The sequence below is a fragment of the Physeter macrocephalus genome, chromosome 7 (genome assembly GCF_002837175.3).
Source record: "Physeter macrocephalus isolate SW-GA chromosome 7, ASM283717v5, whole genome shotgun sequence".
In the NCBI taxonomy this organism is placed as follows: domain Eukaryota; kingdom Metazoa; phylum Chordata; class Mammalia; order Artiodactyla; family Physeteridae; genus Physeter; species Physeter macrocephalus.
Window position 1 is genome coordinate 16,083,178 of NC_041220.1, and position 16,598 is coordinate 16,099,775.

At 41.6% G+C, this 16,598-nt stretch overlaps 1 protein-coding gene across 1 annotated transcript in view; it reads right to left on the reverse strand.

Moving 5' to 3' along the window:
- UNC5C (unc-5 netrin receptor C) overlaps positions 1–14,621 on the reverse strand; it is a 416,430-nt gene extending 401,809 nt beyond the window's left edge. The window contains exon 1 of the mRNA XM_024126662.2: positions 14,498–14,621. Within this exon, the coding sequence (XP_023982430.1) occupies positions 14,498–14,621 (124 nt within the window). The remainder of the gene's footprint in view (positions 1–14,497) is intronic.
- Between the last annotated feature and the right edge of the window lie 1,977 nt (positions 14,622–16,598).

The window sequence follows — 16,598 nt, forward strand, 5'->3', positions numbered from 1 at the left end:
CTAGAAAAATGGTGCAGATGAACCGGTTTGCAGGGCAGAAATAGAGACACAGATGTAGAGAACAAATGTATGGACACCAAGGGGGGAAGGCAGTGGGGGGTGGTGGGGGTGGTGTGATGAATTGGGAGACTGGGATTGACATGTATACACTGATGTGTATAAAATAGATAACTAATAAGAACCTGCTGTATAAAAACAAAAATTAAATTAAAAAAAACAGAATTTGCCAATTGTTTTTTCCAGTCTTTGTACTTATATTTGTCTTTATAAGTATAGCCAATGTATAGTAGAGAAAAATATAAACTGATTATTTCCTTAACATTTATTAGATAGTAGTTTTAATGGAATATATTCTACCTTCAGAATCTAGCATAGGAAAAAAAGTCATCTAAAACTTGTCCATAAAACCAAACACACTTGTGTTGAGTTTCCACATAGTTTTGTGTGTTTTTTGTTTTTGTTTTTGTTTTTTTTTGCGGTATGCGGGCCTCTCACCGCTGCGGCCTCTCCCGCCGCGGAGCACAGGCTCCGGACGCGCAGGCTCAGCGGCCATGGCTCACGGGCCCAGCCGCTCCGCGGCATATGGGATCCTCCCGGACCGGGGCGCGAACCCGCGTCCCCTGCATCGGCAGGCGGACCCTCAACCACTGCGCCACCAGGGAAGCCCCTCCACACAGTTTTAATGCACAACTAAAATCTGATAATTTAACAGGGTATTTTAAAATGTGATTTTAAAATCTACCAATTCCTTTTTAAGTATTTCACCTTTGGCAACATGCTTTTGTTGGTTCATGTGAGATTTTTCCACCTGATGGTACCCCCAATTGAGTGCAATCCTCTCATTCTTGTGATATATTCAATTATTTTCATAATGGTGCCAAGTGAAAGTTGTTGTATGGTGTATAGACTGACATAATGAAAATACAACAGCAACAGCAATGACAGTCGCTAATGGCGTTTAGCGCTTATCTGGTGCCAGGCACTGCTCTCAATTCTTCACTTTTGATAACCCTGTTAATCCTCACAATTCTGTGATGTTAATAGTATTATGATTCTGACATTCTACTTACAAATGTGGAGTGACGCTAAGAGATTTTAAACTTGTATGCAATTTTCAAGCTTAGAGTTTAGCAGTTTATTTACTTTTACCAAAAGACTTATTTATATAAAGGCTGCATTAGTATTTCCCTAGCATAGTTGCCAAGAATACTCCTGATTGTAAACAACTGATTTGATTGATTCATTTTTTTCAATGCATTTTGATTAATTTCCTATACCAGGAAATTATTAGACCCACACATACATGCATGTATCTAATATATTTTCCCTAAGTCAAAGAAATGTTAAACAGAAAAAAAGAAAAAAGAAGTGATCTAAACCATTCACTATTCTAAGCACAGTCATAAAATCACAGTAAAGAATAGACATTATTAAAGATTAATTTAAGAAAAGTTTTCCAAGCATAAATGAATGAATTTAGCACCAAACCAAACTATATATTGTGTTCACTCAAAATTTTTTAAAATGTAATTATTTATCCAAAAGAAGATACATTGTAAAACTTCCAAGAAAGTAACAGTATATTAACATTGCAGGGTAGTTTTTTTCTAAAAACTGTTCCAAACTCTAATGTAATAATTGTCTTATTTCAATCAGTCTAGCATCATCTTGTAATTTTCAACATAATTCAATTTCATAACACTTGTTCATAGATGCGTACAAATTTACTGTGCGGCCAAATATTATGGCATTCTCTTTTCTTCCTGCAATAGATTTATGCAACAGAAAAGGAAAAACATACAGGAAAGAGTCACTTTTAACAGATGTCTTAGTTTGAAAAAACTTAAGTCAGTTTAGAATTAAAAATCGAAGCCCACTGGCTGAACTGAGGCATATTTGCATCTGTTATTAATGTTTGAGTTACATACTAAAGACAAGATTATTCATCAGTCCTTCATACAATATGTTAGTAAATGGGATTTTGGTTAGGAATTTAATTGCATAAAGTCTGTCTCTAGAAGCTTCCAATTCATTCAAAATAAGCCTTTACAGTGGCCTGAACTGAATTAAAACAGTTACCAACACCAAAGAGAACTTCTTGATTTTATTATGAAATGCTTGTATGAAAATCTGTGAACATAAAAGGGAGATCTCTGCCACCCCATTGTGATTAAACAGTAGTCCTTTTCTTCTTTTTTCCTTTCTTTTTTTTCCCCTCTTTTCAGGCAACACAGGGTTATGTGAAGTATTTTTTTAATCATATAAAGAAAACTGAGTTAACTTTAAAATAAAAATAAACAAAAGATGTGATATCTCGGGTTAGATTTATAAATAAATTCTCAGGTTAGAATGATAAATAATTCTTAGTACTAGAAAGTGTGATGAGAATTCGAGTGACCATTCTGAAAATATGCACGAAGCTTATACCCGAGTGATTAGGGTCATAAGCTTAAGCAGAACTCCCCACTGTTGCCTGTACAGGGTTTTACTAATGGTCTGATAATGGGGAGGGGTGGTCAGCATGGAGGTTCTCGTAATACTTTATAGTGGTGTGAGTACAACAGTCACTCATTAATTACTGCCCTCCTGTCAACTCACACACTAGATTACTGAGCAAACCTCACTGTCTTCACAATGGTCTCAGTTACAGAACACTGTCTTAGAGAATTCTTTAAGAGGAGTTATTCAAAATTCTTGGATTCTACTATAAATTTGCAGTAAAACCTCCTGTCTTTCAGAGGATTAAAATAGTCAAAGGATGGAAAAACAGGAGGGGGGGAAGAATATCAACAGTTCAACCTCCGATTTCATTGTAGGCAGCATTAATAAATCATAGTGCTTAAAAATAGCACCATAGTAATCACCTTAAAGGTATTAACACACATGAAGTTATATCTCTGTTTTCACCTTTGCACTTGCTTTCCTTCTTCAATCCCCTTTTACCCCCTCTCTCCACTTCCCCGCCATTTACACACATATCAGGGTCTAAGGAGAGGGCTCCCTGTTGTTTCAAAATACGCTGAGATACTAAACCCTGAGGCTGACAGTAAAAAGTCACTTCACTTCAAATGTGCATCTCAAAGTAGTGCACATTAATATGCGCTTCTATGGAAACAACTCTTTCTGGATTTCAGCTTAAGCTTCTCCATATGATTTTTCTCAAAGGCTCCCTTTTAAAACCATCACTACCATTTATTATCTTGTTATATAGACTGTTACTTTTGTTTCATCACAAATCTCTGCCTGCTTATTAGCAACCCTGCCACTACTATCAGATGACATTTGTTTTACTTAATGCATGTAGTTTTAGAAAAAAATTATGGAACTGCTATTACTGCATTATATGAAAAAAATTCCAAGGTACATTTAGCTGACACTGCATCAGCTGCTATTTAAACTGGGCTTAGCTAATGGACTTTTAATGTCAGAAGGGTTACGTGCAGTTACTGGCTATTAGCAGAAATGGCTCCTTTCTATAAAAATCACTTTTCCTCAAGTGTGTTGTTTGAACATTCCTTTCCCTAATTTAGTGACTGTCACTGAATGCAAAACAAACTCAAGGACTGTGGAATCCACTCTTATCTTTAAGACCCTCTTTTTAACCTTGCAATTCAGCATTCAACAGGAAACCTCTCTCATGGGCATTTAGACTTGCAGTCAGAAAACTCTGTGGGACATTATTATTACTTTGCTCTTCTTAACAGAGTATTACATATTTTCTTATGAAAACCCCATATCATCCATGAACATATCATATGTAAGACAGAGAACACAGGAAACAATCCCCTGCACACTAGAAGTTATTGCATCTTTTAAAATCCTGGCTCATAAATGCCAAGTGATGTGGAAACATATGGCAATAATTAACATTTACATATTGATGTGTCATGTAAATATATATTAATCTGCATTTAATACAATATAAAAAATAAGCAAGAAAGTATATTATCCCTCTATGCGTAATTAAATTTTTTATATTCTTTCATTAGTAACAACCTTTCTCTTCCCCCCTCAACTAACTTTATGTTTATTCATTTAAATCACGGTATCAACGGATGTAATGGAGATATCTGGAAATAAAGCCACCTGTATGGCACCTGAGGGACTCCGAGAAAATTAAACATTCTGCAGCCTGGAAACATAACTCCATTTTATTAACTCCATTTTATTTTTTATAAAAAAAATGTATTCAAATCATCACCGAATTCAGGGAAGAACAACACAACTGACTTTGCCTTCAATCAGCCGGATCCTAAGAGGTCACCTCAGGCAGGGTGCTTACCAGGGGAAACTTTGTCTCTCGTGAAGAGGGGGTTCCCACATGTGAATGAAGGACTTTACTCATGCATACAGGGTAGCTGACCTCCTTTGGTCAAAAAATTATAGTCTACTGTGCAGGAAAATGCAGAAGTTCTTCTCCACGCGTCTGAAATAAACCAGTGAACGTGGAGATCCCCCAGTCTCTGTCATCTGGAGGACAGGAAGAAATTGTTTCTATCAGATAAGCCACCACACGAATGAGGCAGAGGTATCTCTATTGTACACTATTGTAAACAACTTAGCTACTGGTCGACAACAAGGCACTTTTTGCAGAAAAGAATATAATTTTGCAGTTAGAAACCAGTGATGAAACCCGATTTCCTATACAATGACTACTTATGAATTTTTTTTCAGTAAAAGTTTGTTTTCATTTGTTTGATAGGTTTTGCTGTTTTTTAAGGATATTGCCAAGGCTGTTTGAAAATAAACTCTCCTAAAACAAAACAAGTTACACACACACACAATTTGTGCAAGCCTGTGTGTGTGTGCGTGTTATATATATATAGAGAGACATATATATAGACATATATATGTATATGTGTATATATATATATATATACTCACAGAGAATTACTGAACTATTTATGTCTACTTCTTGTAACTCTTCACTCCATTAAGAGTCTGCCTGGAAATACCCTGCTAGGAAATAATTCCATAGTTATTTAATTTGATTAAAAAAATATGTATATCTTTCATGTGATCATCATTTCTAATAAATCCAATAAACTGATTACCCCCATCCCTATTGGGAAAACATATCTATTGTTAAAACTTTTTCTAGCCATCCTTCTTCTCTATTTTTTCATCAGGTTATAGTAAGTAAGCTCTAATTTTCTCCACTGTGGGGTGTGTGTGTGTGTGTGTGGTGTGTGTGTGTGTGTGTGTGTGTGTGTGTGTGTGTATAACAATAATAAACATATATTTTGATCAATATATAAGAGAAAGATATTGGCAACATTTCCTAAAAATGTAATTATATTAAAGATAAAACTCCATTTAAGCAAATTCTTTTCTGGGACAATTGTCCTTAATAACTCCCATATAATCCTAAGAATGCTTTTCAATTTCTGATGTACAGGTGAGATTTAACCTACAACGCTGACATTATTAATGACACTGTTTAAGAGTAGCTGAGGAAATATCAATGCATTTTATAAAGACCTTTGAAGGATTCTCTGTATCAGTGATTTAAGTCTAGATTTCTCAAACAAGTACATCCTGCTCAAACAGGTTCAAGTAAAATCCAAACGTAACTTCTTTCAAAAATACATCTTTTAAATACTTTAGAAACTCTTTTGCTCTGTTAATTGAAGTAGGTGTGTATCAAGACTCTATTTATATAAAGGTTCAAGTCAGAGTGCCCGTTGAATAATATTATGATGAAATACTGATCTTAGGTCTCTACTCCGATAGCACAAGCAATAAATCATTTGAACATGCCTGTTTTTCCTCAGCTTCTGAGAGCAGTTTCTGAAATGGGCTTCTGTTTCCCACCAAGTTGCATGCTCTGTGGGTGATGGCTGTAGTAGGTTGAGAGGAAAATGTCTTAGCCTCCTTCAATCCTTGAATTTGATCCTTAATACATTTTAAAGCTCATACTGTCTCATCACCTTATGGAGATACAGAAGGAAGAAAGAAAGTTGCTAAAGAAAATGACAGGTAACGTAATTACTGTTTTATTTAGAATGACTCCAAGATTGCCGCTTGACAAACTTGCCTCTTTCCACTGGGTGGCTACAATGTGGATATTTGGCAACCTCTTGATCCAATGGAAGATAAAATATATCATTTTCCCTTAGCAAAAGCTAAATTCAAATGTCAACATATTTCACACAGACATAATGCTTAAAGTGAAATTACCATTATTTACTATGTCTTTCCAATCATAAAGTTTTTGTTGTGGTAGTAATCTGGTTATTTGTTTGGTTTGGATCAGGGATAACACAGGTCTTTGACAATCACGTATAATAAAACAGCAACAGTGCTTTCTTCACTGACTGTCACTTTTTGCTCCTGTAAAAGTTAGAGAATACCATTTGTTAAAGCGTAGTCTTTGATCTAGATCTTGAAATAATTTTTTTAGGTTCTTGAAATTCCAAAAAGATATTAGAATCATCTAAAATATTCAATTTGAATACAAAAAATGAACTTGCAAATTCATAGAGACTAGAATAGTCCCAAACTGTTCCCCTTTACTTTTATCTGATACATGAACATATTTCACTATGCCTGTACTTTATAAGAGGATATTATTACACCACATGCCCTATCATATTGCACTAAACTTTTATTGTCTACGAGAATATACATTATGCAGTATTTTAAAATAATTTTCTGTACAAATGGTATACTTTACTTCTACACTGCTCTTTCATATTTTATATTAGGCACACTAATTTTCTTGAATTTTGAATCCATTTCTACTCATAGATATATTTACCCTTATAACTGGGCTACAGATGCATTTTAATATGCAAACACTAATATGTTTTTACTGGAAATGAATGTTCATATATAAGGTTTTTATTCTGAACAGAGAAAAAAAGAGAAGACAATAAATTACATTTGAGTTCAGTCAGTCCATGATTAAATAATCAATTAAGACATTGACTAAAACTGAGAAATGTTAGCATTCATCAATAAACTTGTTAAATGTGCTGAGGGAGTTTCTGTTGTTTAACATTCTTAGTTAGAAGAAGAGATAATACACGTTCATCTACATGAGGCATTTTTATGGCTCTCATAATTGCTGAGAGATGAATCTAGCCACAGGACCCAAATGACAATGATTAATGAAGATAAAACCCTTATCCTCACAACATTTTAAAATAAATAAGACGGGTAACTCTGGAGTTAAATTTGATTAATCAGTATCATCTGTTAACATGATTATTTGGTGCCCTCATATTTTAAGTAAGAACTGTAACAGGCACATGAATTAAAGGAAGTCTCACCTGTCTCCTCTCTCTCTCTCCCTCTCTCGTTCCACTACCACACTGGCAATGAGACATGGTTAGTTATTTAATTAGAAGAGGGTATTCCCCAAACATTGGAGTTTTCAGATGTTAGGCTTATACTTTTGCCACACAAAGCACTTTTGAATCACTGCTCACTGCTCATAAAAGGTATACTGACATAAGGACAAATATCTGCATATTTGGCATTTTCAAAGCTACAGCTCACTTTCCAAATTATAACTTCAATTTAATGTCACAGTAACTTTAACACTATGTGTAGAAGGCTAGATATGTTTTAAGTACCTGGAGATACTCTTCTGTGTCTTTCAAAACCTCATTATATAAACCTAAGGGAGCAACTTTTTTGGGGGCAGGAACACTCAAAGTGAGAAACCACATTAAAACTTCAACCCAAAACTCGTTTTTAATTATAAAATTATAACAATATTTTCTAACATTTTGTTTATAAAGAGTCCAAATATTTGCAACAAAATATATTGGGTTGGCCACAAAGTTCCTTCAGGTTTTTCTGTAAGATGTTACGGAAAACCCGAAGGAACTTTGTGGCCAACCCAATATGTTTTGGGTTATCATGAAAAGGCAGAAATTCTTCTGAGAGTTCTAACCAGGTAGAGAAGAGAAAAAAAAAGATACTATTTTTGATCTTGTTAGCTCATAAAATTATTACTATAAAGTTTTTTAAATTAAAATCTCCACAAATTTAGAGATTATAAATATTTAAAATAAGATAAACTATAAATTTTTAAATTATTGGATTTGTTTTTAAAAACTAGAAAAAAGGAGACAGTAGATCTATTAATACTGCTCAAGGCAAACTTACGGTACTTCAAAAAGGTTACATAAAACACAGCACTGAGTTTCTGTTCTAGTTTAAACATCCTTGAACTAAGTGAGTGATACTGGAACAACATCCAAGGTCTCAGATTCATGGAGCTCTCTTCCACAAATATATAAGCAGTAACAAAACCAAATAAAATCTGAAATCAAAGAAGAGCCCATACATTGCTTTAAGGAGCTAGGTTAAGAAAGAAAAAGAATGAGAAATTTGGGGCTCTGTAACTGCAGACCAGGCAATCCAAAAATAAAAGCAGAATGAAAATACTGTAAGAGAAAGATGTGTCTTAACTCTAAATAACATAAAACCCCCACAAATGTCTAGTTTTATCTTAAATTCTGCTAGAAAACAACATTTATACCAAGCATAAGGGAATTCCCTCGCTGTCCAGTGGTTAGGACCCAGTGCTCTCACTGCCAGGGCCCCGAGTTACATTCCCCCGTCGGGGAACTAAGATACTGAAAGCTGCGTGGCTCAACCAAAAAAAAAAAAAAAAAAAAAAAAATACACCAAACATGAAAAAAATAGCAATAACCATTAAACAAATAGAAGTAATTAAATGTGACACTTTCAAAATATATATTATCTAGATTATTCATGTTGTTCTAAGTTATGATGCTGAAACTTTCTATTGCAAATATAATTTGAATATATGAAAGTCCTGGTGAATTTGCTTTGCCTTCAAGTCAACCTATTTTTCTATACAGTAAGTCCCCTACATATGACCCTTCAAGCTGAGAACTTTTCAAAGAGGCGAACGTGCATTCGCATGTCCAATCACATAAGTTATTCACATGCCTGGTGTACACTGTCACGTGTATGCATCCTCTACAAGTGGTTGTGCTTTTGTGTACTTTACTGTACAGTACTGTATAGAGTACAGTATCCTTATCTCAAGCCCAGGATGTCCGGAAGCAAGCGTAAAAGCAGCGGTGATGTAGCTGGTACTACTGTACTTTACAAGGTACCATACTGTAAAAGGAAAAATGTTTTCTTTATTTTTTGTGTTTGTTTTTTAATGTACTATTTGTGTGAAAAGTATTATAAACCTATTATACTACAGTACCATATAGCCTATTATGTCAGTTGGGTACCTCGGCTAACTTTGTTGGACTTAACGACCGCACTCCCGGAACAGAGCTCGGTATATAGGAGACTTACTCTATTTTTTTGTGTTGTTTTATCATGTATTCAATTATGATCCTTAGACACACTTGTGTCTTTTTTTTTTTTTTTAAGAAAAACAATCCACGTTTGCATAAAGGGCTGGTTTTCTCAAAACCACTATCTGAAAACATGGAACTTGCATGGTTTTTTTTTCATAAAAGTGTTTACAGATTTATGCAAAGTTATCTTTCAATATTCATTGTAAAGATAGAAAGTCAAGAGTGGAGGTTGTAGCCAGGACTTAACAGGCTGTGACTTAAAATGGCATTTTTAGAACTGGTATTAGGTTAATTTTCCCAGATTGTGCAGAAAGGAAGAAATGTGGCTATGAAAAGAGAGAGCTTCCCACAGGCTGTTCAAAGAACCACACCATATCCAGGAGTTTGCAGTACTTTGGAGCATCTCCTCAGACAGCTCCATTTGTTGTTTTGGGGGAAGCAGTGTCTGCAGCAATCCCTACTCTGAGTTCAAAATTATTGACCCTTAATTTCTTTAACTTCTAGATTTCTTTGCCCATGGTTTACAGAGTTGGAAGCCAAAGAATTCTGCTCTACATACTTTAGATGTATTAATTCATTCAACCCTAATATGACTTACAGTATATCTTACCCTCATTTTATATCTGAGGAAACTGAGGCACGGAGATGCTAAATAACTCACCAATGGCCACACAGCTAGGAGGTGGTGGAGGCAGCATTATGAGGCAGTTGTAACCACTAAACTAACAGGGAGGAGGGGCACACACCACTAACAGTCTCTAACATGTGGCTCCCCAAAGCCAGACCAATTATATATTAAATCTAAGTAAGATTTAATAAGACAGTTACAAATGCAAACTCAGCTTTAAGAACAACCCACTTCCAACCAAACTGCCACCCTGAAGTTTCTCTGCACAGAAATCATGGAACTCTTGCTACCACTCACACTACAACCCTAGCTAGTCCTATGTTTACTAACATCAGATGCTTAAATCCAGAAGATACTGTACCTAGTCCCACTGTCATATTTCAGAAAGTAAATTATAATTATATGCTTGTAAGTCAGTCTTCCTCGAAGGGTGAAACTGTCTCCTCAACTCTGTGTCCCTGACAAATAGCATACAGTGTGGGACATAATAAATGCACAATAACTGTTCAGAACTTTACTTCTAATAGCAAACACTATCCAAAGGAGCTAATGGATTTCTAATTCGTGGGGATGCGAACAGGTTTGTTTTTAACTGCCACAAACACTAAAGTCAAACTAAAACAGATATAGGATAAAAGAGCAAGGGAAGAGCACTGCCTCAATCCCCACCCCACAAGCGTCCCCATTATCTTCCCGGAGCGGCTGAGGCCTGTAATTTTAATGTTTCTTCTCAGAGTGACTCCGTCGCTGCCCCAGCAAAGCCATGACCCAAATCAGAAAAGTGCTAAATGCAGTTAAGGCACTCGGGCTATTTGCACTAATTGGAGAACCCAGCACACATTAGAGAACTGTTATTTTTAAGTCTCAATAATTCCAAGCAAGCTAAGAGTTTGTTTAGGAGAGCTCGGTGCCTCCTTCAGGTCCTTAGGGGGGACTGCTCAGAAAGGATCAGTACGTTTTCTGATCAGGACAACCAGACTACAATGGGAGATGCTCTAGGACCCTGTCTTGTTGAATTTGGAATCCCCAGTATCCAGAACACAGAAGGCCAGGAAGTCAATAAACGTTAACAATTTAATGGTTCCTCATTCTTTGCAAGTACTTGAAAAGTTTGCTCTCTGAAGCTTTTTAAGTATTCCCTAAGCTAGAATACATGAAATTATTGTTCTAAACAAAGGTAAACTAGCCTACTTTTCCTTACTGCAAATTCCAAATGTGAATTTATGAATTTACTCTGCCCTTAAAATAGAAAAATATATGGTATACTTGTCATGAAATTCAATCTTTCATGCCAATTGTCTATTTGTACCACACCAATATGCATAAATGCATGAAAGTAATTTTTACTCTTTTCTCAGAAGAAGTATATTGTTTTAAAAACATTACAAATTATCTTACAATAATAGAGAATTATCCCAATATAATTAGAATCTTCAGTAATTTCCTGTTCTGAGTTTGGTGGTGTTAACACTCATAACACTAGTTGGTGCTAGACAAGCGGAATATCAATGCTGTGTAAATCCAGAAATAAAATGCATTTATAAAACAGGAGGGCACTAATTCTGAAGCAAACTGATCAAGTGTACATGCGTGCGCACACGCACACACGCGCGCTGCCTTTTCCTGGTAAAATCTTTCATTCTTGAAAGTCAGAAACACCACAAATTCCCTGGAGCTAGGAGTTCCCAGCAGTCCTGAACGAAACAATTAGAACATAGCCAGAAAGGAGAAAGCTGTTGCCTAAAGTCTAGAGAATCTCCCAAGGACCTGTTTAAAATGACTGCTGTCTTTCTTCAAACCACAGTTACAAAATGAAGTACACTCACAAATAACACCCATTCTGCTTTTTATCTTAAACATCTGTTATTTTCTTGGCTCTCTCTGAAGAGACACATATTTCCTAAAACTTCCAATTTTCTAGTATCTTTCCAACAACAGAATAAAAACCTTTTCCACAGTGTAAAGTGCTTAAATTAACTTTCTCATCTTAACTGCATACACACTTCCATCCATAAAAAATAGTTTATTCCCATCTTTAAGTCCTCAGCACAAGGAAATCATACCTTGAGGGAGCAACAGCATCTTTGATTTACCTAGTGATCTAGTCCGAAGAGAGAGGAGAAAGGAGAAGACATTAGAAGGAAAGGAAGGTCTGACTATCAGAGAATTATAGGAGTGTGACTCTGAGAAGAAAGTGTTATGTATTAGTAGTTCAATAGTAAACAGGCTAGAGGAATGGAATAGAGTGATAGTGATAGAAGCTGAAAGTAGGGTTTGCTGCTTTCTACATTTTTGATACCTAACACAACACAGGAATAGCTGGTATCCTGCAACATGGAGGAAAACAAAGATTAAAGTGGTGGAATAGTGACTCCCAAAGACCACAGATTCAAACATAAATAGCTTGCTCATCAGGAACTGAAAGAAAAAAAAATACTAAACGGAGAAGAACAGCAGTGAAATGCACACATCCAAAAGAATACATTTAATTTTTCCACTTAAGATCAGAAGAGTAGGTTCAATCCTCAATCTCTGGCTTGCCTGGTCGGTAAAATGAAAAAAGTGTAAGTGGCAAACGCTCAGTCTGTCCTGACCGTCTTTTCTTTTCATCTCTTCTCCCTTCTTCTTTCAATATTAATCCACTCACAATCTCCTGTTTGATTATCTTTATTGATCCTTTTTCCTATCCAGTCTTTTTAATTTGGCTGTAGGAAGCTCTCGGCAGGGATCCTATGTCTCCTATTTGGCATCTTTGGGGACTTTACCTTGTCCTTTTCCCAAACAGTTCTCTCACCGCCTGGTCCCCCTCCCACTCCCACCCTATAGCTTAGTCCTTTGTGCGCCCAATAAACTGCAGGCAAATTCCACAGGGAGTCACGCGGTTGATTCCACAACAATTCATCAGGTTGCTCCCTTCAACTTCCAAACACCCCCTCTAAGCACCCTCAGCAGCCGTCCTGAGAACTTCTCCCAATTTCAAGAACCTGCAATAAGTTTATGATTCTCAGGGGAGACTCCTTTGTAAAATGGACAGGCAGATGAGCTTTAGACATATGACTGAGAAAACCAGGGCCGAACCTCGGGGATGGGAGGCATCTGGCAAGAAGGGAAGGAAGGATTTATGAGCGTGGCTACTTAGCGAGGCAGCAGGACAATTTACTCCCGAAGTAGCTGTGGCTAATCCGCAGAGCCTCGCTGATCACTTACCTCCCGACCCGGAACACACTAGCCTACGCTCAGCGCCCCCCTCCGCCTCCAACGCCCTGGTCTCCAGCGCCTCCGCAGATCTGAGGGGATGCTGTCGGTAGCCTCCGGAGTGTCTGAGCCTCTCTGGGGAGTCGAGGCTATCGCCGCACCTCCTCTGCTTTCCAAGTTTGGAGCGGGTGTAAACGAGAGGATGGGATGCCTGGATTACCTCCGAACGCTGCAGAAGCTTCCTCCATCCCCCCACCCCCACCCCGCCATCCCAAGGAAGAGCTGAGCTCCCTCCCCCGAGCCAGAGACCGCCACAAAACTGGGCGGTAAGACCCAGGTGGGCCCTCGGCTTGGCCAGAAGGTGGCGGGGGCGCTGGGGGCCCAGACGACCCGAGAGAGACCCAGGGGAGGGGCGCCTGGGCTCCTTCCTCTTCCACTCAGCTTCCCAGGCTCGGAAGGCTGGGATTTGCCTCTATCACCTCACCCTCGGAGGGCGAGAAGGAAACTAGGCAACCAGCCCCCGGGCCTCCCCTTCTCCCTTACCCACCCGCAACTCCTGGCCGCGCTTCTCCCCCATCCCGGTTTTGCCCAGGGCCCCGGACACCTATTTTCAAGCTCAGACGCATCAAATTAAAATGTCAGAGTTATAAAGTGGCCGGTTACCCCGGGGAGTTTCGGCTTCGGTTTGAACGACCAGTCCGTTTCCTCTAGAGCCTGGCGGGGGGGGGGGGGGGCGGCGGCAGAGGGGTACGTTTCTCCATCGCCGCCTGGGAGGGAGAGGGTAAGAGGGCGGAGGAGGCGCGCGCACACCCCGGGGCCTGCTGCGGGCTGCGGCGCGCGGGTCCGGGGGCGCCGCGAGTCTCCGCAGCGCCCCGAGCAGCAGCCCAGGGCCACCGGCGCCAGCGGGTCCCCGGCCGCCACGGACACGTTTCCGTAGCGGGGCGCCCTTCGGCGTGTGGCGCTCAGAGACTCGGCGAGGATGCGGCAACCCCCGACGTGGCACAGCGCGGGGAGCCTCTGCGCGTCACGGGGCCTCTACCGAAGGCCACGCAGCCACCCGCGCCCGGAGTCTCTCCAAACCTCGCTGTGCGCAAGGTACAACAACGTGTGAGCGTGCAGCAGAAAGTGCAAGAGAGAGACACATGCCCGGAGACAGACGTGGGTCCGACACCCCGCGCGTCCGGGCCCATCCGTGCCCATCTCGGAAGGCAGGTTCACAATCACCCTAACCAGAGCGTCCCGACTAGTTGGGAAAGTAGAATTTAAAGTGGTTTCCAGTTGAGGGAGACGAGGCGGGTTAAGCAAGCCAGGGGAAGTGGGGAGGAGGAGAGGAAGACGCGAAGGGAGGTGGCGCGGAGCTCGGCGGACCCCTTACCTCGAGCGGCCGAGCCGGTGCCGCTGGCGCTGAGCAGGGCCAGGGCAGGTAGCACGAGCATCTGCAGCACGTATCCCAGCCCCAGTCCGCAGCGGGCCGCTGTCGCCCGCAGACCTTTCCTCATCGTCGACAGAGGTGCGCCGGGGGGAGGCACACACGGAGGAGCGCCGACAGCGGAGAGCCCCGCCGGGCGGCAGCGGAACCCGTGCACCGCGAAGCTGCCTGAAGGAGTAACGACGACCGAGCGCCGCACTCCACTTTCTCCAAGGGCAGGGGCCAAAAGCGGGTGGAGAGGCGGCGCCGAGGAGGAGTTTGGAGGGCCCGCTTTCCCTGTGCCTGCTAACAGGCGGCTCCGTGAGCGGCGGCTCTGCCCCCACTCGGGAAGTCCGGGAAGGCGCAGGGCGGCCACCTCGCCGCTCCGCTCAGCAGCGGGAGCAGCCGCAGCTCCGCCGCGCGCCCAACCCGGACTGTTCCCCGGGTCCCCTCGCCGGTGCCGAACACACACGGGCACGCGGGGCGGGGGGCGGGCGGAGGGAGAGAGCAGGAGGGGGAGGGAGCGGAGGGAGGGAGTTGTGCACAGCGAGGCGCTCCCGTCTCGGGGTTCTCACGCGGCCGGAGAGCCTTCCCGGCTGCGGCTGCCGGCTGGCCGAAGAGGGTCACCTAGTAGTGCGGGGCGCACGGGCGCGCCGAGGGGCTCGCCCAGGAGGCGTGGAGGGCCCAGCCCAACTCCGCTGGGACGTAGGAGGCGGCGGGAGCGCGCCCGCCCGCCCGCGTTAGGCAAGCGAGGACTGCGGGAGCGGCGTGCCCGGAGCCGGAGGTGGAGAGCGGCTGTCGGTTTCTCTGCGGAAGCTGAGGCGCGAGCGACCTGAGGAACGGAGCGTATTGGGAGCGTGGGAGCGCGCCGGCCTCACGCCGTGCGCCAGACCCGGACTTCGAGAGCGCAGCGGGCGCGGCCCGAGCCCCTTGGCCGGTGGAGCTCGGTCTGCCGCCTCCCAGCTCCTGCACGGCGCCGCCAGAGCCTGAACCAGACTCCCCGGGACTGGACTCGCTCTACGACTTCGGGTCTTGCGGTTGATTAGGCGGGGGGGGGGGGGGGGGGGGGGGTCGGGCTCGGGCTAGAGTCCTGCGGGGCCGGGAAGAAGGCGTGAAGCTTTTGCAGAGACCCAGCCCGCGGCAGTCTTGGGGTGGTCAGACTGCTTTATGCTCCGGGTGCCTGACTCCTCTGTAGTGGAACAGAAACCAAAAGCTCAAGGAAAACTCATTCTTCAACAGAGCCTTATTTTCGTGGCCAGCACCTTGGTGGCTGGCAAGGTTGAGTGTGTAAAGAGTGGTGAGATGATACCGGAGAAACTCCCAGAAACGATGCACAACAAGATTTGCAGATACTCACTTAAAGTGATAGTGGAACCTATGACATGTTTTCCAGATTCCTAACGGTGTGTGTGTAAGGACTCAAACTGCAGTGCGTTTTTATTTTTCCTCACGAAAGAATTGCCTGGGTAACTAGGCAATTACCCTGTTATGGATCCCTGTTGTAATGGTGAAGGGGAAATGTAAGAACGGGTGGATAAAATAAGGAAAGGAAAAAGTGGGTGGATGGAAAGTCCAATACACATTGGCACACTGACCTTCCAGGAAGAAGAAAACCACTTCCCAAGATTATTACATTTCTAAACTAATATTAAATAATATATCAGAGAAATTTTAAGCTCTTGGTGCCAAGGGGGCAATGTGTAAACACACACACAGGCAGGAAGCTTGGGGTCTCATCTTGGCTGTGGTCCTAACTCATTCTGTTATCCTGGACAGGTCAGGTGAACTGCATGTCTCAGTTTCTCCATCTGTGAAATATTTTATTAGATAGTTTCAGAGTTAACCTCCATCTAAACCTCTAGCCAATAAGACCTGTCTTGGATGAGTCTGGTAGATCTGAAAAGGTCATTCTTGGCAAAGACATTGACAAATCTGGCCACTTCTTATTTCTGTGGAGGCACAGCCTGCCCTGCTAAAATCACTTCTTCTCCCTCTTCAGCTTCCCTACACCAAGATACCAAGATATTTTGGTAAGAAGATCAGAAGTTCCTGTGTCGGACTGTCTGAG